A 24,407-nucleotide genomic window follows, 5' to 3' on the forward strand; every position below is an offset into this window, starting at 1 on the left:
TTACATTTAATATTGCAAAATAGAACAAGTTGTTTAAATACACACATAAGTATCATGTGGCTCCACTTGATAAAAGAGGTTTGTGCCATTTCAGAGATTCAGAAAATTGGAAAGTAAGTTCAAAATATTCTCAAGTACGTTCATTGTAAACATGAAACATGTATGAGAAAATCTGCAATTTGAGCTGTTTACAGTTCAACAGTGTGCTTAAAGCTTCCTTTAATCCTGCTAAATCTTCCAGGTTGTACAGCCATGCTTCGTGAGACATTTCCATTCTTAATGACCACACAACCGAGAAGATTTACCAGCAACTAAAACATCCGATCATGAATTCTGAAAATATCATTGGCTCCTTCAAATTGCTAAGCAGTGTCACATATCCAAACTTGAAGGATTTTGACAGGGGAATATGGTGATGTTTGCACCCCCATATATGTGTGAACTGATATTTTTGATCATAAAGCAATGTAAGCGTGAACTGCATTTGTGTATGATGGCCAATCATATTCACATGTGTCAGAAATCCAAAGAGATTTGGATGAGTTCATGTGTGGATTCGAACACTGACATTAAACTTGATATATATACATTTGTTTTCAGTTTTGTTTACGTTTGTTCTGTATTCACAAGATGTGGAAGTTGGATAGTTAGTAATATGGATATGTACAGGTGTCCTCATCTAAGGTAGTGAAGGGAGATGAAAATTTAATAGTCATGGGTGACTGGAATTCGAGAGTAGGAAAAGGGAGAGAAGGAAACATAGTAGGTAAAATGACGAAGGATAGTAGGAATCCTTGGGTAGCAGAAGAAATATTGAATTTAATTGATGAAAGGAGAAAATATAAAAATGCAGTAAATGAAGCAGGCAAAAAGGAATACAAAAGTCTCAAAAATGAGATCGACAGGAAGAGCAAAATGGCTAAGCAGGGATGGCTAGAGGACAAATGTAAGGATGTAGAGGCTCATCTCACTAGGGGTAAGATAGATACTGCCTACAGGAAAATTAAGGAGACCTTTGGAGAAAAGAGAACCACTTGTATGAATATCAAGAGCTCAGAGGAAAACCCAGTTCTAAGCAAAGAAGGGAAAGCAGAAAGGTGGAAGGAGTATATAGAGGGTCTATACAAGGGCGATGTACTTGAGGACAATATTATGCAAATGGAAGAGGATGTAGACGAAGACGAAATGGGAGATACAATACTGCGTGAAGAGTTTGACAGAGCACTGAAAGACCTGAGTCGAAACAGGGCCCCAGGAGTAGACAACATTCCATTAGAACTACTGACGGCCTTGGGAGAGCCAGTCCTGACAAAACTCTACCATCTGGTGAGCAAGATGTATGAGACAGGTGAAATACCCTCAGACTTCAACAAGAATATAATAATTCCAATCCCAAAGAAATCAGGTGTTGACACATGTGAAAATTACTGAACTATCAGTTTAATAAGCCACAGCTGCAAAATACTAACGCAAATTCTTTACAGACAAATGGAAAAACTAGTAGAAGCCAACCTTGGGGAAGATCAGTTTGGATTCCATAGAAATATTGGAACACGTGAGGCAATACTGACCTTATGACTTATCTTAGAAGAAAGATTAAGGAAAGGCAAACCTACGTTTCTAACATTTGTAGACTTGGAGAAAGCTTTTGACAATGTTGACTGGAATACTCTCTTTCAAATTCGAAAGGTGGCAGGGGTGAAATACAGGGAGCGAAAGGCTATTTACAATTTTTACAGAAACCAGGTGGCAGTTATAAGAGTTGAGAGACATGAAAGGGAAACAGCGGTTGGGAAGAGAATGAGACAGGGTTGTAACCTCTCCCCGATGTTATTCAATGCGTATATTGAGCAAGCAGTAAAGGAAACAAAAGAAAAATTCAGAGTAGGTATTAAAATCCATGGAGAAGAGGTAAAAACTTTGAGGTTCGCCGATGATATAGTAATTCTGTCAGAGACAGCAAAGGACTTGGAAGAGCAGTTGAATGGAATGGACAGTGTCTTGAAAGGAGGATATAAGATGAACATCAACAAAAGCAAAACGAGGAAAATGGAATGTAGTCGAATTAAGCTGGGTGATGCTGAGAGAATTAGATTAGGAAATGAGACACTTAAAGTAGTAAAGGAGATTTGCTATTTGGGGAGCAAAATAACTGATGATGGTCGAGGTAGAGAGGATATAAAAAGTAGACTGGCAATGGCAAGGAAAGTGTTTCTGAAGAAGAGAAATTTGTTAACATCGAGTGTTGATTTAAGTGTCAGGAAGTCGTTTCTGAAAGTATTTGTATGGAGTGTAGCCATGTATGGAAGTGAAACATGGACAATAAATAGTTTGGACAAGAAGAGAATAGAAGCTTTTGAAATGTGGTGCTACAGAAGAATGCTGAAGATTAGACGGGTAGATCACTTAACTAATGAGAAGGTATTGAATAGAATTGGGGAGAAGAGGAGTTTATGGCACAACTTGACAAGAAGAAGGGACTGGTTGTTAGGACACGTTCTGAGGCATCAAGGGATCACAAATTTAGCATTGGAGGGCAGTGTGGAGGTTAAAAATCATAGAGGGAGACCAAGAGATGAATACACTAAGCAGATTCAGAAGGACGTAGGTTGCAGTAAGTACTGGGAGATGAAGAAGCTTGCACAGGATAGAGTAGCATGGAGAGATGCATCAAACCAGTCTCAGGACTGAAGACCACAACAACAACAACAACAACCTCATCTAATAGCCTCTTCTGAGATGCTTTAGGTAGAAGTATGTCATCAACCCAAGCTGCCCACTCCTCTTAGAATCTAGCTTCCTCCTTTGAAGCAGAGCCTCGAGAGTGTTTTACATACACTTTCATAACATTTTCCTCCCTGACTGGCATGAGCTGCCTCTCTGTAGTTAGATCATCAGCATGGCTTGGATACTGGCCCACTGCATAACCAAGAACTCTGAAACTGGCACAAAAAGATAAAAGTCTCCCCATCCCTGCTCTATTGGACTGAGAGCAGCAGACCATGCTGGCCAGTGTATATGGCAGATATCTTCATGTGTGAAAATTCATTTATCAGTGTTGCTTTGTGGGGATGGGGATTATCATCCCTTAAAAGGAAGCATGAGCTAAATGAAATTCTGAAAAGTTGCATGTGTAAATGCATTCATATCAGTAGCTCCATGCATTAAGGGCATGAATGAATTTATCTTTCCACAATGTTGAGAACACACTAAATAACTTGACCCATACTTTCACAAACAATTTTGTTAGGGAGGCGCAACGATAATGGTGGGTGCATTGTGAATGACCATCATGTGTTAGGGGAGGTGCAGTTTAACAGCTGAAGCCTATGCACAAATGCGTATCTCACATAATGTGTAAGCTACAGCTAGAAAATATGCAAATGAGCATATTAACAGGTTGTGAGAATATGAACAATAATTCGACAAATATAGACACTCAAAGTCAATAGTTTCTCACTAGAGTACTTGAAATGAAATAGCCACACATGGTGCTGACAATTACATGTACATGTAGCTATGTTTTCTCCCTCTTTTATTATCTTTATTGTGCAGCTGTAAGTTTGTGGTTTCTGAAATCCTCTGAAGCACACTTTTAATGGTATTTTTGCTTTCTTGTTTGCTTCTTTGTTTGACATAAATTCAGTGGCATTACACATAATCACACTTTCCTGATTATGAAGAACTTTCCCTGCCTCTGCAATGCTTGGAGATTGCAGTGCCACACTACGTAGTAAAAAAAAAAAAAAAAAAAAAAAAAAAAAAAAAAAGTGACAAGAAGGCTTTGAGTGTGCAGGTTAATGGATGACAGTCATCTTAAGTGACTGCCCCTTTGGTTCAAAAGAATGAACTCACCCAGCACTCAGAATGACAAAAACGTTACTGTGAGGAGCCAGCTTGTTTTGCACGAGCCCTCCTAACTCCAAGTATCCCTCCAATCAAATGCACAATGAGAATCATTCTGAAATCAGAACCAGAATTCATCTGAGAAGAGTACATTCCTCCATTCATTCATTTGCAGTTACATACTGATATGCCTGATTTCTCAGTAAATGAGTTTGTCTCTGCATTATCATCATCATCATCATCTCTCTCTCTCTCTCTCTCTCTCTCTCTCTCTCTCTCTTCCTTCCTCCCTCCCTCCCTCTCCCCTCTCCCTTTCCCCTGAGTGGAATGTCGAGCACAAAGCAAGGCTATGGTACACAATTTAGCACGAACCTGCAACTCCTTAAATAACTGTAAGATTTGCTGGCTATCCTTCCTGCCTTTCTTCCTTCCTCCTGCTTTAGGCTATTATTTAAATGGGGTTAAACTTACTACCAACCTCCCCCCCCCCCCTCCATCCATGTGTGCTCATTCTTTCTGCATCTAGAATGGTTAAATGTGATATTATGCTACAAAGTGTTTGCACAATGTGTATCTCAGGCAGGACATGTTTAAAACTAGCTCGGTATTTACCCCTAGGTTGATATGGAAAACTGTCTAAAAACCACATCCAGGTCAGCTGGTACACTGCCAGCCCCATTGTTGATTAGTGTGGCATATTCAGTCCAGGTCTGGCACACCTCCCAGAGTCCCAGAATGAGGTGCTTTAATGTGATCAGCTATCTGGCAAGGTTTGCTGAGCATCTTCCTCCAGAAATAATTGTATTTCATTGTACTGTTAATGCCAGATGTTGATCATGTTGTGCAGTGGTTAGTGTTGATCAACCTTATATTAGTCAGTGATGAACATTTATTGCAATTTTTTGGAAACGTCACACCCCGTTGAAATTATAGTTTGTGCACTTTCATCATGGAAGGGCTTTTGGTCTGTTTCTGATTTGTTTCACGATGTCAAGGGACTCTGCCTTGTAATATAGGTCCAAACTAGGTGTCTGTTATATTAGATCATGAACTTAGACAAAGCACTACACTCTGCTCACAGTGAATACACAAACAGAACTGAGATATTGACTTGTGATGTAGTGTCTTTCCTATCACAATGTACATTTCTGGTTTGTATGCAATTCCTGGCAGCCATTGACAATCATAGCTCACTTTTTCTCTTTCGATTTTCATCTTCCTCAAATTTACTTAAACATTGGACAACAGTATATTGTATATATGTTTTGCAAGTGATAACCATCACTCATTCTTTAAAATGCTTACTTAATGATTTAAAAACAGATATCACTTAGAAAATACGTGAAATAGCAGCTGCTAATAAAAAAAATGAACAGCATGCAGTATTTGCATATATTTAAGATCATAGAACAACTAGTTGGAAGATATCCTTACCAATTCCCACATGTGCTTCCTGTATCATGGAAACGTCATTAGCACCATCACCTATTGCAGCTGTGACAGGTTTCATAGGAGAATATTTCATTAACTGCACAACCTAGAAACCAATGATTAAAATAATTTCTGGGATAATTTAAATAAAATGTACTTTCATTCTATGTGAACTAATTTGAGTATATCTTATTATATGTATCTAATGATGGATAAATGAATAAGTATCTATTGATATAAATTTCCTGCATTTCTTATGTCACCAAAACATTAATCCTAAAATGGCTTAATGTGGCAAAAGTGTCAGCTGTACAAATTACTGGTATGTCTGTCAGCAAGCAGATCATAATCAATTAGATAAAAATATATACTCAAAATAGGATTAACTATGTCATTCTTGTTGGGTAGAGAAGGTGGTCATTGCTAGGGATAGGGTATGGATATTGGGAACAGAAGTCATCAAAGTAATTATCATTCATACTTTTCCTAACTTTGACACACACACACACACACACACACACACACACACACACACACACACACACTATCGTACACTCATTTCCATATGAGGTAAAATAAGGATAGCATGTTCTGTGTGAGTACAATTTAAGACCATGAAGTCATACAGAGAACTTACTATATTCTGCATTCATGTTTACACAATTAAACATAAACTGATGATAATAAATACTACATGTAATTACTTAACAGTACGTGAAAATGGAACCATAGCCAATATCATATCATTTTAGAGATTAATTTATTATACCTCACACTTCTGCAGGGGTGACATCCTGCAGCAGATAACTGCAGTACATGCTGTACATATTTCTCTAAAAGTTTCTGGGTGTCTAAGGGCATACCTCAGGCTCACTCCATCAACAACCAGTCCAAATTGTTTATGTCTTTCAGCATAAATTTGTGCCCTGTGAAGCAGATTGTAAAACTATCAGATGATTACAAGGACAAGAACTCTATTTAATAGACTTTACACACAGAAAATAACAACAGAGAGAAAATTGTACAAGCAATGAAAGATTTCATTAAAGTTTTTTGTTCTCCAGGATGGTTAGCAATAAAAACATTTGTACCAGATGACAGGTATAAAGTTGTTTAAAGTATGATGAAAGGAAAGATGCCAAAAGATGGCGGTATTTCCACAGAAATGGTTAAAGCCAGAGGCAGAGTAAAACAAAAAGAATTTGCAAAATTATGTTCAGAATATGGAGAATGTGGAGCAACACAATTCACCACAGCTGAAACAATACTATAGTTGATCTACTTCATGAAAAAGGAAGCACACAAGACATAAAAAACTAACAAATTAAAAATATATTAAAAACAAAGAATCCAAGACTTACCAAGCGGGAAAGCACCGGTAGACAGGCACAATAAAATAATACACAAACACACACACACAAAATTATGAGCTTTCGCAACCGGCGGTTACTTCGTCAGGAAAGAGGGAAGGAAAAGGAAAGATGAAAGGATGGGGGTTTTAAGGGAGAGGGTAAGGAGTCATTCCAATCCCGGGAGCGGAAAGACTTACCTTAGGGGGAAAAAAGGATAGGTATATACTCGCTCACACACCCACATATCCATCCATACATATACAGACACAAGCAGACATTAAATATGCAATTCCTTTGAAACAGTCATGCATGAGCTACACAGGTTATGCAGAACCTGTTATGTGAATGGACATTCAAGGTGGATGAAACTAGTAAAAGAATTTGAAAATGTACTGAATGAGCTGCCACACTCCATTGCAAAAGCCTGTAGGGGGACGAGTAGAAGGAGAACAAATTCTGAGGTGGGTTGAATGGCCAGAACAGAATGCTAATATTCAACCAGTAGCATATAATAAATTTAAGGCATTCCTAACACAGGAGGCAGAGGAAAGACAGAAGAAATGGGAAAGTGGAACCCCAATGCCATACAAGATGGGAGGTTTAGTTTTAGTTAAAAATCATAAGAAAAGCATTAAAAGTGAGAAAGCCACAAGCTACTTCTGCTGATTTAAATGCCATACCTGACAGCAGTAATAGAAATATCAACTGTCCTAGATACACAGAAAGATAAAGGCATGTATAACATTCAATATTTAATACCATTTTTAATTGAATGGGACAATAACAACAAATAGAAATCACCTTGTTCAAAATGTGTTGTATAAGAAGTATATTCCACATCTTATATGTAAATGCAATATTAAGTTGGGCAGTGAACAAGCAATCTATTTTAAATTTTTCTAAAATGATTTTTACCCAAATGATGACAATTGTGGATTGGAATAAAAGCTCTGGGAAAAGGAAGACTTTTGGTAGTGTTGGGGGTTTTGCACCTGTTATCCTTGCATGAGGAATTTCTAAGGTATAGCTAATTTTGTGAAATTTCTATTAGTACAGGCTCTGGTAGCAGGAATTATCAGAGGTGTTATTACAGTGGTTAGTAATGAAATGAAATGTCGTGTGACAAGGGCCTCCCGTCTGGTAGACCGTTCACCTGGTGCAAGTCTTTCGATTTGACGCCGCTTCGGCGACTTGCGCACCAATGGGGATGAAATTATGATGATTAGGACAACACAACACCCAGTCCCTGAGTGGAGAAAATCTCTGACCCAGCCGGGAATCGAACCCGGACCCTTTGGATTGACAGTCTGTTGCACTGACCACTCAGCTACTGGGGGCGGACGTGGTTAGTAATAATACTGCACAATACATGCATTATATAATAGTCACACAATTCAGTGCAACAATACTTAAATAATAAATACTGAACTTAAAATTTTGCTTTGGATTATAGAGTAAGAATTTATTACACTGTAATGTTAAGTTTTATACGGGATTTTTTTTTCTTTCCTTTCCTAACCACACCTGGGGAGGGTTTATATAGGAAGGCAGCTGTAGTTTGAGTAAGTTTTGTATGCTGGGTATTAGACACTACTGTAATATAATTGGAAAAATATGTTTTGTGTTATTATACTAATTTTAAATATAGACATTTTAGGATTGATGCGAAACACTTTAATAACCATTAAAAAAAACTATTTGATCAGAATACTACCAAATACAAAATGGAGTTTAAATATTTCATAGGATGAATGAGCTATCTATTTTATTTGTTTTCTTAATTGCCTATTTGGTCCCTTGGTATGATAGTAAAAAAAAAAGTATACTGGACAACAGTCCAACTGTTTTCATATTAATTTATTATTTGTCTTGATGCTTGTCCATTGATATGGGGTGGCAAGTCAGAGGGTATGAGACTTTCTGTTATTTTGTTGGTAACAATTTCAAGAAAGGGAACCATTTGATTAATAGGACAATCCTGTACCAGCTTGATGTATAAATGAACTAGTGTACATAGTTGTTTGTTTTGATAAAACTAAGTACGAAGAACATTTCAAGGGTTGGAACAGTCCTTATCATGTATGGTTTGTTATAGAGCACATTCTGTTGTGATAGTTCTATTTATATTCTGCGGTATTCCTTATGGGGTTTGTGTGATGACAAGGAGTGTACTGTTGCACTTGACATCATTACAAGTGCAGCAAAGACTGCTGCACCATGTGTGGATCCGAGAAATAACAGAGAACTGAATATGTTGTTGTTGTGGTCTTCAGTCCTGAGACTGATTTGATGCAGCTCTCCATGCTACTCTATCCTGTGCAAGCTTCTTCATCTCCCAGTACCTACTGCAACCTACATCCTTCTGAATTTGCATAGTGTATTCATCTCTTGGTCTCCCTCTACGATTTTTACCCTCCACACTGCCCTCCAATACTAAATTGGTGATCCCTTGATGCCTTACAAATTGTAAATAGCCTTTCGCTCCCTGTATTTTATCCCTGCCACCTTCAGAATTTGAAAGAGCGTATTCCAGTCAACATTGTCAAAAGCTTTCTCCAAGTCTACAAATGCTAGAAACGTAGGTTTGCCTTTTCTTAATCTAGCTTCCAAGATACGTTGTAGGGTCAGTATTGCCTCATGTGTTCCAACATTTCTACGAAATCCAAACTGATCTTCCCCGAGGTTGGCTTCTACTAGTTTCTCCATTCGTCTTTAAAGAACCCGCGTTAGTATTTTGCAGCTGTGACTCATTAAACTGATAGTTCGGTAATTTTCACATTTGTCAACACCTGCTTTCTTTGGGATTGGAATTATTATATTCTTCTTGAAGTCTGAGGGTATTTCGCCTGTTTCATACATCTTGCTCACCAGATGGTAGAGTTTCGTCAGGGCTGGCTCTCCCAAGGCTGTCAGTAGTTCTAATGGAATGTTGTCTACTCCCGGGGCCTTGTTTCGACTCAGGTCTTTCAGTGCTCTGTCAAACTGTCCACGCAGTATTATATCTCCCATTTCACCTTCATCTACATCCTCTTCCATTTCCATAATATTGTCCTTAAGTACATCGCCCTTGTATAGACCCTCTATATACTCCTTCCACCTTTCTGCTTTCCCTTCTTTGCTTAGAACTGGGTTTCAATCTGAGCTTTTGATATTCAAACAAGTGGCTCTCTTTTCTCCAAAGGTCTCTTTAATTTTCCTGTAGGCTGTATCTATCTTACCCCTAGTGAGATAAGCATCTACATCCTTACATTTGTCCTCTAGTCATGCCTGCTTAGCTATTTTGCACTTCCTGTCGATCTCATTTTTGAGATATTTGTATTCCTTTTTGCCTGCTTCATTTACTGCATTTTTATATTTTCTCCTTTCATCAATTACATTCAGTATTTATTCTGTCACCCAAGGCTTTCTACTAGCCCTCGTCTTTTTACCTACTTGATCCTCTGATGCCTTCACTACTTCATCCCTCAAAGCTACCCATTCTTCTTCTACTGTATTTCTTTCCCCCATTCCTGTCAATTGTTCCCTTATGCTCTCCCTGAGACTCTGTACAACCTCTGGTTCTTTCAGTTTATCCAGGTCCCATCTCCTTAAATTCCCACCGAATATAATATAGTGCAATTTCAATATATGGAAATGTCTACTGTACTTGTAACAAACATATTGACCAAACTCTTGCAGTATGATGCTATCCTTTTTGTTTTCCTCTTTCTGGGTAAGCAAAGCTTCTACCACATAGTTCTAAATTTATGGCTCTTTTGTACAATATAGCCGACCGGAGTGGCCGAGCGGTTCTAGGTGCTACAGTCTGGAACCGCGCAACCGCTACGGTCGCAGTTTCGAATCCTGCCTCGGGCATGGATGTGTGTGATGTCCTTAGGTTAGTTAGGTTTAAGTAGCTCTAAGTTATAGGGGACTGATGACCTCAGAAGTTAAGTCCCATAGTGCTCAGAGCCATTTGAACCATTTATACAACATACATGCTACAATCTTTGGGACATGGGCCAGTTATGGGTCAAAATTTAATTGAACAACTAAAATAGTCTGCAGACTCAACAGTGCTTATATGTGGGGGTACCCTTTTTCTCAGTTTCATGCCACCTTCTGGAATGTTAACATCCGCTTCATTTATGGCAAACTCCATTTTTAAGTACACGTTAGTCCCTCTAACAAACAATAATGGCTAAACTTTGACATAGTTCTTTGTGACAGTTCTTGATGCACTGTGTTCCCATTTGCATCCATTCCAATATTGATTCAATTCAAGGATACACACTTGATGTCATCACTGCCTTAATTCTTATAATTATGCCTTGTGTCTAATTTACAGGCCTTACCCAGTCCCCAAATTATTGACTCATCCACAAAATAGCAAAAGAGTGTACTCATTTTTCCCAATTTTATTCTGATCTGGAATCCATCAATCAAATGGAGCTATGATTTTATACGGCAAATCTCTAAAATGTGCCCTATCCCACACAATTTTCTCTCAGTACACCATCCAAACAATTTTATATTGTCAAGCCATTTTTGAAACACCTTCATAAGGTTCCAAAACCCACCTGAACCTAATTTCTTGCTCTATACTTGTTTCCTTATGATTGTTATTCCTACATTTCAAATTTGCACCCTATAACTACATTTGAGTCTTATTATTATTATTAAGGCTTCACTAATCTCACAAAAGGGCAAGTACCACCTATGACATGATAAAAGTCATATGACAACTGAATGTAAATGATTGCAGCTGAGTTTCCTCTTGAGTGTCCTCCGCGATATGATGTAATGCATAATTTTCCTATCTAATTCTTGAATAACCCCCATTTTGACGTGTCTTTTCACTTTGTATGCCTAATGAAGCAACCTGTATTTTCAAAAGTAAGATTTTTTTTTTCGCATTTGAATTGTGTGAATGTCAGCTGCAGTTGAACGACTAAAATTTTTTCTTTGGTGTACTTTCATTCTGTCGATTCAATTTCTATATAGGCTATAAGATTCAATTTCTATATAGGCTATAAGCTGTTTCAAAGTCTTTGCATTTAACATTGAGGGTGAGATCACATAATGGGGAAAAACTTTCATTGTAGACAAAATGTGCACTGACACTACCTGGCAATGCTGGCATCTTTTAAAGAAGTTATGCCCCAGAGAGGCAGCAGAACATAGGCACTCTGCACCATTCATATGCAATATGTGTTGCCTACAATCTAGATCCGCATGAAAGAGGGTAAACAAAGCTTCTAAAATATCTTTCACTGCTTAGAAACACTGATTCTTAAGGCTTACTTGTGAAAATCAGTCTACCAATTTACAGGGATAGGTATTCCACAGATAAAGTACAGGCTAGTAGACACAGATAGTTTAGTGATATCTTGTTGTACCTGGGAAGTGTGTCCATGAACATTTGATCTCTAACAAAAATTGTTCACTAAGATGTGATCTATCACCACTAGACAATTTATGCAAGGACTCAAACATGTTGTGCATATTTTAGCAATTGTAGTGCTTAGTCACAAATATATAAATGAACTATCAGGATATTGAAGCAAAGGTGTATGAACACATATACTTTACCTGAATAAGGCAAGTGTGGCTTGGCAGGATTCATCTGATCTTTGTTCAGTTAGGGATAGTTGCATAGTACCAGCCTTAAAGTGACCACAAGAGTAAGAGATGTTTACTGCTGTCTCTACTTTATCACCTGTCAATATCCATACCTGAAAAATTACAATTTTCACTGTATGTTACATCTATCTTAATCACTTTGTTTTTAATAACTTCTTGTTCCAAAGTAGATTACACTATACACTTAAACAGACTGGATATAAATTTTATTTCTGTAGACGTAAGGTCATATAAATACAGGTGTGTTCTTACAGAAAAACTTCTCCTACTACAATGCATGAAAATATATAATTATATACATAATATATACTTATACGTACACTTTTTTCAAGTATTACTACTTGATAGCAACAAATATTTAGTTGGACAAACTGGATTTGTGAAACCACATCCTCCTCATAAGAGCACTCATTATTTTATTATATATAATACACTACAGTTATTTTCACTGTAAACAGTGCACACTGATCATGTGGCCAAGTGTGTAACTTCACATAACTACATGCACACTCAGGTTACATCCTTTCTCTCTCCCTTCTTACTGACACGCCCATGTTGCCAGCTGGTTAACAGCATGGAAGTCTTACCCAACGAGTTCATCTTCTTAACCATTTAACTTACACTTACAGAGAGAAGTTGGGGAGTACCACTTACAAATGACAAATGGGGAATATACAGCAGACCAAATAGAAGAAACACATTTTATCTTGGAGTAAATATGTATCTGGGTAGAAGATTTATCTCACTTTATTAATGAAACTGATGGTGAACTCATACTTCATGGTATGCTGATCATAAGCAAAATAAATTCTCACAACAGTTTCTTTCTTTTGTAGAAACAGCAAGGACTATTTATGCATCATGTAATGAATACTATTTTCTGTTCCTGGAAAACACGCAGTTGCTAATTCCTCATATTACTTGTACAATTACTTCCGTCAGCACTAAAACTTATATGCTTATTGCTAGATTTTCTTTCAATTTAAATGTATGAAGTATGTCAACAATTTAACTTACTAATCATGGCAATAAATAGCTCTTAAGGTAAAAAATCCAGAACTTAATTTCTTGAGTAGCAGACAAACATGTTCAGTCTATTTTAATTGGTCATCATTTTGAATGTCTAGGAAATTCTTACAAAGCGTTTGATTGATTTCTTGCTTGTTACCTTCCTTTCCAGGGACTTCAACATGATTCTTTGTCTGAAACTGCACAAAATTCTTTTATGGATATTCAGAGTTAAAGCATTTACTGTAAATTTTTTGCACACCTGTTTTATTACTGATTCGATTGCAGCCTTGATTGGGACAATCCTATCATCAGCAAACTACAACTATGTGTTAAGCCAGTACACAACCAGACACACCTGCAATTTGTGCACATTATTTACCTACATGAGCCTTCGAGGCATACCTCAGCTAACAGTTCCTATATTTTACCACCTCTCTCCTTCCTTTTCAACCTCTGTAGCTACTCTTTGCAAAGTCAGGTCTGTGGCACAATCATAATTTGGACTGATAATATTTCAGAAAGAATGACTACACTCCTGGAAATTTAAATAAGAACACCGTGAATTCATTGTCCCAGGAAGGGGAAACTTTATTGACACATTCCTGGGGTCAGATACATCACATGATCACACTGACAGAACCACAGGCACATAGACACAGGCAACAGAGCATGCACAATGTCGGCACTAGTACAGTGTATATCCATCTTTCGCAGCAATGCAGGCTGCTATTCTCCCATGGAGACGATAGTAGAGATGCTGGATGTAGTCCTGTGGAACGGTTTGCCATGCCATTTCCACCTGCCGCCTCTGTTGGACCAGCGTTCATGCTGGACGTGCAGACTGCGTGAGACGACGCTTCATCCAGTCCCAAACATGCTCAATGGGGGACAGATCCGGAGATCTTGCTGGCCAGGGTAGTTGACTTACACCTTCTAGAGCACGTTGGGTGGCACGGGATACATGCGGACGTGCATTGTCCTGTTGGAACAGCAAGTTCCCTTGCCGGTCTAGGAATGGTAGAATGATGGGTTAGATGACGGTTTGGATATACCGTGCACTATTCAGTGTCCCCTCGATGATCACCAGAGGTGTACGGCCAGTGTAGGAGATCGCTCCCCACACCATGATGCCGGGTGTTGGCCCTGTGTGCCTCGGTCGTATGCAGTCCTGATAGTGGCACTCACCTGCACGGCGCCAAACACGCGTACGACCATCATTGGCACCAAGGCAGAAGCGACTCTCATCGCTGAAGACGACACGTCTCCATTCGTCCCTCCATTCACGCCTGTCGCGACACCACTGGAGGCGGGCTGCACGATGTTGGGGCGTGAGCGGAAGACGGCCTAACAGTGTGCGGGACCGTAGCCGAGCTTCATGGAGATGGTTGCGAATGGTCCTCGCCGATACCCCAGGAGCAACAGTGTCCCTAATTTGCTGGGAAGTGGCGGTGCCGTCACCTACGCCACGGCGTAGGATCCTACGGTCTTGGCGTGCATCCGTACGTCGCTGCGGTCCGGTCCCAGGTCAACGGGCACGTGCACCTTCCGCCGACCACTGGCGACAACATAGATGTACTGTGGAGACCTCACGCCCCACGTGTTGAGCAATTCGGCGGTACGTCCACCCGGCCTCCCGCATGCCCACTATACGCCCTCGCTCAAAGTCCGTCAACTGCACATACGGTTCACGTCCACGCTGTCGCGGCATGCTACCAGTGTTAAAGACTGCGATGGAGCTCCGTATGCCACGGCAAACTGGCTGACACTGACGGCGGCGGTGCACAAATGCTGTGCAGCTAGCGCCATTCGACGGTCAACACCGCGGTTTCTGGTGTGTCCGCTGTGCCGTGCGTGTGATCATTGCTTGTACAGCCCTCTCGCAGTGTCCGGAGCAAGTATGGTGGGTCTGACACACCGGTGTCAATGTGTTCTTTTTTCCATTTCCAGGAGTGTGTTTCACACACTTGGAGTCATTACTCAATTGAAATATTTTATTATGTGTCAAGAATTCACTGCGCTGACTATTTGCAGCAAGTTAAAACTATATTTAGGCTGCAACTTGATCCTGAGCACCTATGACTCTCATTTAAACTAGAATAAAGATAATATTATGTTGAAGCTGCATGTTGGTTCATATCATTTTTCCAAAATGTTTTGGAAGGTGTGTATAGAATCTCGCCTTAGGAACAATAATACCCTCAGAAAGTCAGTGTGGGTTTCAGAAGAGTTCCTTTACTGCACTCTATCTAAGGCATTTGACTGGGTGAATTACAGTATTTTCCTGGATAAACTGAAGTTTTATGGGACTGATAGTATAGCCAACCAATGGATAATGTCACATTGAACCAAAAGAATGCACAAAGTTGTACTTAGTAGTTCAACCAATGTAGTCTGAGGATGTAATTCTGACTGGAGAGAAAAAATAAATTATCAAGTTTGGGGTCCCCAAGGCTCAGTCTGTGGTCCATAATTGTTCCTCGTATGTGTTAACAATCTCCTGTCTAATATAAAGCTAGCAGAATTAGTTCTCTTTTGCAGATGACACTAGTATTGTAATCAATCCAAGCACACACATATAAATGGAAGAAATAGTAAAACAATGTTCTTAAAGGATCATTGGCTGGTTTCCTGCAAATGAACTCACTCACAATTTTAAAAAATATATAACGTATTCAGTTCTGCACATCTAGAGGTACGGTAAGTGTGACATATGGAGAGGAAATAATAACAAATAGGGTGGAAACTTCATGCACATGACCACTACCACTATCTCCAGCATGCTCGGTCCCAGCTGGCAGAGTTGGTGGTCATATATGCGTAAGGTGTGCTAGATTATGTGAATGAATGTGTGTTTAATTTTCTGAAGAAGGCTTTGGTTGAAAGCTAAAGGTGTAACAGTCTTATTGTTGTGTCTATATGCAACTCGTCATGTGCTCTTTCTGGTGTGCAGCAATCTATCCTTGTCCTTATGTTGTTGATAATCCAACCTGGAATTTTCATTGTTTCATCTCTAAGAAAGCAAATCTTCATTGCTCAAAAATATGCTTCAAGAATAATATGTGGTGCTCACCCACTAAAATCTAGTAGATATCACTTTAAGGAGTTAAACATTCTGACTACTACTTCACAGTAGATTTACTAACCCAATGAAGTTTTTTTTTTTGTAAATAATCCACTGAAGCTCAAAAGTAACAATGATGCACATAATTACAATACCATAAGGAAAAATGACATTCAGTACTACATATTAAGGTTTTCTTTAACAGAAAAGGTGTGTATAATGCCGCAACAAAACTTTTTGATCACTTATCCAGTGATAAAAAATACCTGACAAACAGCAAAGTAAAATTTGAAAACAATCTGAAGTTTCTCTTGACAACTTCTCCTATTTCTATTATTTTAATGTGCAAAAGGTGGTGGGTGTGAATTACTATATCATACTGTATATTTAAAAAACACACCATATTTAAACAAACCTTGACAGAATCTGCTGGTAATATTTCTCATTTCAAATTAGAGTTACACTTGCATCTGATAACTGTTACTTACAGCAAATGGCATGTCCTTAACGCCAGTGTGTCACCTTATACAGTAATGTGCTTTGTTCAAAACAATTAAAGGCTGTCCCAGAAAAACCTTCAATGAAATCTAGAATTATTTTAAACAGAATTCAGTTAATGAGTCTGAATATAGCCTTCTTAATAGAATATCCTTTACAAAGACCAAATTATGAATTTGAACTTCCTTGATACTTTTAAAGAACAGACTCTCAAGGGAGAGATAGACTAAATATAACATGCTGATGTCCACTCTTGTGAATGGTTCCATAGATTTCATAACATATGAATGACAAAACCTGCACATGATTTTATTACCAGACAGGATGCATAATCACAGCTATACCAGATGAAGATTTTAAAAGGCTTAAGGATGTGTTTTTATTTATTTCAAAATCTAGTTTTTCTATTAGCTGATGTACAATGCGTATGACTGAATAACTTGTCAGTGTCTATGGAGAACTAGTTATCTGAGCACTTCATTTTTTCAGTTGTGTCAATGGCACCATTTGTTGACAAGTTATTAAAGAAGATTTGGTTTTTTAGATTGCAATGGTAACAATGATCATAGCTTAAATGTTCACAGAATGAAATAACTTACAAACATTCACAGTCCATGTATTTAGTTCATTTAAATACATTAAATCAATGAAGTTCATTAGCCTTACCTTGATACCTGCCGCTCTGAGACTCTCCAGAGTTTCTTGTACTCCATCTTGCAGTCGGTCCTCAACACCAGTAGCTCCTAGTAATGTCAGTCCCCTTTCCATTTTTGTATAGCTTTTGGCCACGACTGACTCCCTTCTTGTGCTAAGTGTCTGCCTTGAAAGTTCAATTTGTGCCTTCAAGGTATTGTATTGAACCACATCCATCTTCCTACAGCCAACAACCATAGTTCGCAGGCCTCGCTGTAATTTACAGTTTTTTCTCTCACCAATGGTATATATATTCGCACTATAAATTATAAATAAGATTATAAAGAATAAGAAGAGGTACTGCCTGCTTAGGTAGAAAATTACACAATTTTATTCTGCATTGCAGCATACTCTTTAAATATTTGTTATGATTTCTGTACATACAAATGTAAGTAATTAAATATTAAGATACCAACACAATAAAAATAGCAGATATTTAAAATAATAGAGGAAGTAGTGGCCTTTTGTCAAAAAAGTGGATTTTCTTGTAATTTACTAGGCAAATGTAGCTGGCGTAAGCAGAAGTAGCATTAAGCTGAGCAGTTTTCTGTTGATACAGCATACACATTAAGTTGTCTTTTGTAAATGTATATCTAGGCTCATTCCACACCCTGAAGGTTCTCCTTCTTGGTGGGATCTACAGGTGCAAGACTTGTCCTATACACCCATCCAGCACATCCTACTCCAATCCTGTCACAGGCTTATCCTGTCCCATCGGAGGGTCAGAGCCTCCCGTGAATGCAGTCGTGTCATATGCCAGCTCTTCTGCAATTTCTGCACAGCTTTTTATATGGGCATGATCGCAAACCAGCTACCAATCTGCATGAATGACCACCACCAAACTATGGCCAAGAGCAGAGTTGACCGCAAATGACAGAACACACTGTTGAGCACAACATACTCAACTTAAATGGCTATTTCACAACCTGTGCCATCTGATCCTTTCCCCCTAATGTCAGCTTCTATATTAACACCAGCTTCTATAAACTACATAAATGTGAGCTGTTCTTGCAATATATCCTTCAGCCCCACAATCCTCCTGGCCTCAATCTCCTCTAGCCCCCTGCCCTACACCCACCTCCAGCTTGCCTCTACATCTACATCTATACTCTATAATCCACCTTACAGTGTGTGGCAGACGGTACTTTGTTTAGCACTGTCAATTTCCCCCTGCCCTACACCCACCTCCAGCTTGCCTCTACATCTACATCTATATGGCCAGTGTAGGAGATCGCTCCCCACACCATGATGCCGGGTGTTGGCCCTGTGTGCCTCGGTCGTATGCAGTCCTGATAGTGGCGCTCACCTGCACGGCGCCAAACACGCATAAGACCATCATTGGCACCAAGGCAGAAGCGACTCTCATCGCTGAAGACGACACGTCTTCATTCGTCCCTCCATTCACGCCTGTCGCGACACCACAGGAGGCGGGCTGCACGATGTTGGGGTGTGAGTGGAAGACGGCCTAACGGTGTGTGGGACTGTAGCCCAGCTTCATGGAGATGGTTGCGAATGGTCCTCGCCAATACCCTAGGAGCAACAGTGTCCCTAATTTGCTGGGAAGTGGCGGTGCGGTCCCCTACGGCACTGTGTAGGATCCTACGGTCTTGGCGTGCATCCGTGCATCGCTGCGGTCCGGTCCCAGGTCGATGGGCACGTGCACCTTCCGCCGACCACTGGCGACAACATCGATGTACTGTGGAGACCTCACGCCCCACGTGTTGAGCAATTCGGCGGTACGTCCACCCAGCCTCCCGCATGCCCACTATACGCCCTCGCTCAAAGTCCGTCAACTGCACATACGGTTCACGTCCATGCTGTCGCGGCATGCTACCAGTGTTAAAGACTGCGATGGAGCTCCGTATGCCACGGCAAACTGGCTGACACTGACGGCGGCGGTGCACAAATGCTGCGCAGCTAGCGCCATTCGACGGCCAACACTGCGGTTCCTGGTGTGTCCGGTGTGCCGTGCGTGTGATCATTGCTTGTACAGCCCTCTCGCAGTGTCCGGAGCAAGTATGGTGGGATTGACACACCGGTGTCAATGTGTTCTTTTTTCCATTTCCAGGAGTGTACTTTCCAGTCAGAATTTAGAATTTCATTGCTGTGCATCTGGTTTCAGTCATCTTTCTGTCCCTGATACTACTTGGGCATTATTAACATTTACATGTGATACTAGTACTGAGATCTTTCCAAGGATGCTCCTGCAATTAACTAAAACTATATTAATAAAATGCTAATTTAATGGACACCCTAGCTGCAAAAAGGCGTTGATGTACTTCATTAGGGACATGTTGAAAATGTGTGCCCCGACCGGGACTCAAACCCGGGATCTCCTGCTTACATGGCAGACACTCTATCCATCTGAGCCACCGAGGGTGCAGAGGATAGCGTGACTGCAGGGACTTATCCCTTGCACTTTCCCCGTGAGACCCACATTCCCAACATGTCCACACCACTACATTCGTAGTGCGCCTAAGAGATGTGGTGTGGACATGTTGGGAATGTGGGTCTCACGGGGAGCGTGCAAGGAATAAGTCCCTGCAGTCGCACTATCCTCTATGCCCTCGGTGGCTCAGATGGATAGAGCGTCTGCCACGTAAGCATGAGATCCCGGGTTTGAGTCCCGGTCGGGACACACATTTTCAACATGTCCCTAATGAAGTACATCAGCACCTGTTTGCAGCTAGGGTGTCCATTTAATTATCATTTCATTTCTAGCAAAGCTACATGGTCATCTACGGTAACTGTTCTTTCGGGAACAGGTACTATCGTCATGTATACTATATTAATACTTTCTTCTCCAGTTGGCATGTTTCTTTAATTTATGGGGCTGATACTCTACACTGTCTGAAACCAGAATATGCCTCAGCTGGTCTTTGTAAGAATGCCACACATACCCCACTATCATAGTAGCTGCTTCCTGAGTGTAGCGCACACCTGACCTTTTATGAGGGAGGGGGAGGTCCTACAATTATCCCTCTAACAGTAGAGGACAAGAAAACCATGTCCCAGATTTTCATAGAATTATCTGGGCCTCAGGTTTAAGCCTGCCTTCCAATTAGCTCCAAAGCAGAGGACAATGACTCACTCAAGGAACCATGCTGTAAAATGCTAGCTCTGCTTCCACCTCACTTTTTAGTTAGGTGTCTTCACCAAAATAGCCAGTCACCTACATGAAGCAAGGATGACCTTTGATTCAGCTGGCAGGTGTTATTCACGCCAATATGAGACACAGCTTCTAGCTGTGTGCACCCAGTGTGTTGCCAGTGCTGGAAGAGCCTCCCCATCTGCCTGCTATTTCCTTTCAGTCTCTATCACACACCTATCATTGGAGCTCCCAGTGACAAGCAATGCCACCTTCTGTGCTTGTCTGGATCTTTGAGAAAGGGTAGCCCCAGTCCCAACAGATGAGGTGTCCTGTGCTGCCTATGTACGTTCAGCAGTGGACAATGCCCAAAATATGTTTTTAAGGCATAAGGGGGCATCTATGTGACCAGTAACTACTCTTGCATTCCACGTAGAGATTTGTGACTGTCAACTATTCACTGTCATGTGAGAGCCAATTGACCAGGATCCATGCATCTGACGGTGCTGTGACATCAGGAGTCCCAGGCAATACTGTAGGCACTGAAGCATTCATCTCAGGTGCCCCGATGTTGCTGTAGCCCTGGCCAATGGCCTGAAACCTTGCAACCACGCACAACATAGCTTCAAGCTGTTTCCATTCTGTGGTCAATTCCTTCTGCATCCATACCCAGCAGACGCAGTTCCTATTCATGTTTAATCAATGTTCATTTACATCAGAAGGAATGTGGATGCAAACTAAGTACTGCTGCTATGCTGCGTCTGGTTATGAGTGTGTATGTGCACTCTAGCTTGAAAAAAGGATTTGCCCAAAAGCTACAAAAGTTAACAACTTCCTATTTGGGAACTGAGTAATATATGCTTGTTCTTTCTTAGGGAATGTCTTTGTGAACATTCCTTCTGTTTATATACAATATTCAAACACAAGTTCTGTATGTAGCATCAATTCAGGGCCACAGCGGAACCAGTTTTGGAAATCAGTTGCTCCTGATGAAGATGATGGAGGTAAATGTTGACAGCTCAAGGTTTTACCCTGAATTGATGCAGCAAGAAGCCCAATAATGTTTTATACATAAATTTCGCATATCCCATTTGCATTAAAAGCTCACCATAGCAAAATCTGTTATATGTCGCTGTGTTTCTTGCTTTGGACCATCATCTGCAAGTGGAATGACAGCAGACTCAGCACCCTTGCAAAAGAGCCATATAATTCCATCCTCATCTTCCACTATTACAGACATGCGTTTTCGATCTGTAAAGTAAATATACATAGTTTTAAAGTTAATAACATATTACATTTGTAATTTGAAATAAAAGGAAAGAAATTCAGTGCATATTAGCAAAGTGACAAGTTTATAAATGAAATCAAGTATGAAGTAACAAATTTTGTCTCAGTAGTAATCCCAAGACTGGCGAAGTCAAACTCTCCATATTATCCTTTCTTCTGATGAAGAAACATATTTGAGTTTTAGAAGGAATGGATTGGTGCTTGTAGGAATTTAAGGATTTGACTCATTCCATTGAGTGTGCCTAGATGTTTCTACTGGAAGAGTGATGCCTCTGAATGGCTGGTGTCTGGATAAATCTCAATCTAAGTGCACAGTTTTCGCCTGTCACAACAGAGTTGTACTAAAGAGTACAAAATTTATATCAGTGTGGAAGACTGCTGCAGGTAAGTTCATTTGTATATGACATCTATCTGTAGAATATATGTCTTTGATTGTAACATTTTGTATGTAACATCATTGTACGTATTGTGGTACTTGATCCATTACATTCACAGGAAAAATGATGGACCAGAGGTGGCAGTAGAAAAGGGTAAAAGAAATGCTTGCATAGCTGGATGGTTAGCATTGCTGTCTTTGGAGTAAAAGGACCCGAGTTCAATTCCTAGTACCACATTTTTTTTTTTTAGGTTGGGGGTCTGGGATGGGGTCCACTCAGCCTCGTGTGGCCAAATGAGGATCTGCTTGAATAAAGAAGCAGCAGCATCATCCCAATATGTCCTATGATCAGAGATCATCACTCCTTGTACTGCCATACAGTCAGCAATTGGCCAGTTGGAACAGGCCTAATGCCTAATCTGTGAGTGGTAGTGGTGGTGTTGGTGATTTTTCTCAGCTACTTCTTAAAATACTTCAAATAAATGTGTTGATACATATCTTTCTTACTTCTATAACATGGTGGTTATTTGTTAACAAATTGGTTTTATTCCAATGGCTTATTTAATCACAGCAATCTTTCTCTCGATATCCATCACCTACTGTTATCATCTGTCACTGTACTGCATAATTAGAAGAATGTATTTAATTGATTTAGAATTATAGTTTCTTTCTTGTTATGCAAAGTCATCAGATTGTTTGATTTGCAGTTTCAGAGTGACAGAAAGTGGGACAAGCATATAGCATATCACAACCCAAAGTTGAATAATGGTTCTTGTGTCCTACGGACCATAAATAATAGCACAAATGAGCATATTTTCATTCACACAAAATATGAAATCATATAGTGGATGGCAATCCTCCACTGAATACTTTCAGAATACAAATACACATATGAAAATCAATATTGGAAATAATTTTAGAAACTAATGCATATATTTGGTTAACAAAAAGTATGTATGTATGTAAATAATATTAATTTTCCTTGACAAACATGTAATTAGCAATGATAACATGATAACAAATTCAGACATTCACCATCACTATACAATAAGATTATTCAGCCAAAACATTAGGAAATATAATATCTATCACAGTTGTAAACAATTTTGAGAGACAAAGAAGGATGTACAGACCACTCTTTCAAGTAAATATGTTAATAATAAGTAATGGTAGACACTGAGATGACAAAAATCATGAGGTACCTCCTAATATCATGTTGGACCTCTTTTGCCCAGCATAGTGCAGAAACTTGATGTGATATGGACTCAACATGTCACTGGAAGTCCCCTGCAGAAATATCGAGCCATGCTGCATCTAAAGCCATCCACAATGTCAAAAGTGTTACTGGTGTAGGATATTGCGCAAAGTGGACTATGGTACTCACAGTGGAGCAGTGGGTGTTTGTTGTGGAAAGTTATGTGACAACAGAGTCGTGGCAACAGTATGGTCTGTTGTATGCTGAGAAGTTTAATGGTGTCAAAGTGCCAGCAAAGAGTGCCTTGCAATGCTGAATCCAAAAATGGTGCCAGACAGGATCTGTTTTGAACAAGTCAAAAAACACTCCAAAATATGCCTGTACACCAGAAAATGTGGCTGCAGTTCACCAGAAAATACTTCAGAGTCTTACCAAATCAACCTGACACATGTCACAAGAGACCAGTATATCACATTGATCGCACAGATGAATACTCCACCTAGATGAGAACATGCATCTCTACCAAGTACCTGTTGTTCATGCATTAAAGTTAGCAAATGCTCTGCAGTGCCCCTAATGTTGTGAGTGCCTGTTCAATGAGATAACAATTAATGGCCTGGATGTGGATCTATTCTTTATGTGTGATGAATCCTGATTTCACCTGAGTGGTTATGTCACAGGTTCTGGGCAGCAGAGAATTTGTATAACCTCCACGAAAGAGTGCTGCTTGATCACGAGGTCAGAGTTTGGTTTGCAGTGTCTGCACGTCATATCTTTCATCAGATGCTGACTTCAGTCCATTACATTACAAACATTTGGAAACCATCTGTGGGAGCATTAACAGAGGAGGAAAATATCTACTTACTTCCAGCAGTATTGGGCAACTGCCCATACAACCTTGGAACACATTTATGCAATCATCATGCCTTACAGAGTTGTTAGCAGAG

The 24,407-nt window shown here is 39.8% G+C and overlaps 1 protein-coding gene across 5 annotated transcripts in view; it reads right to left on the bottom strand.

The window, feature by feature from the left end:
• Positions 1-24,407, bottom strand: part of LOC126329703 (phospholipid-transporting ATPase IF-like) — a 613,381-nt gene that overhangs the window by 53,271 nt on the left and 535,703 nt on the right. For all 5 annotated transcript variants that reach the window (XM_049996202.1, XM_049996201.1, XM_049996200.1 and 2 more), the window contains 5 exons: positions 21,711-21,853; positions 17,488-17,727; positions 12,201-12,343; positions 6,047-6,203; positions 5,281-5,383 (listed from right to left, as the gene is read on the bottom strand). In XM_049996202.1, the coding sequence (XP_049852159.1) occupies positions 5,281-5,383; positions 6,047-6,203; positions 12,201-12,343; positions 17,488-17,727; positions 21,711-21,853 (786 nt within the window). The remainder of the gene's footprint in view (positions 1-5,280; positions 5,384-6,046; positions 6,204-12,200; positions 12,344-17,487; positions 17,728-21,710; positions 21,854-24,407) is intronic.

Source organism: Schistocerca gregaria, chromosome 2, assembly GCF_023897955.1.
Source record: "Schistocerca gregaria isolate iqSchGreg1 chromosome 2, iqSchGreg1.2, whole genome shotgun sequence".
NCBI lineage: Eukaryota > Metazoa > Arthropoda > Insecta > Orthoptera > Acrididae > Schistocerca > Schistocerca gregaria.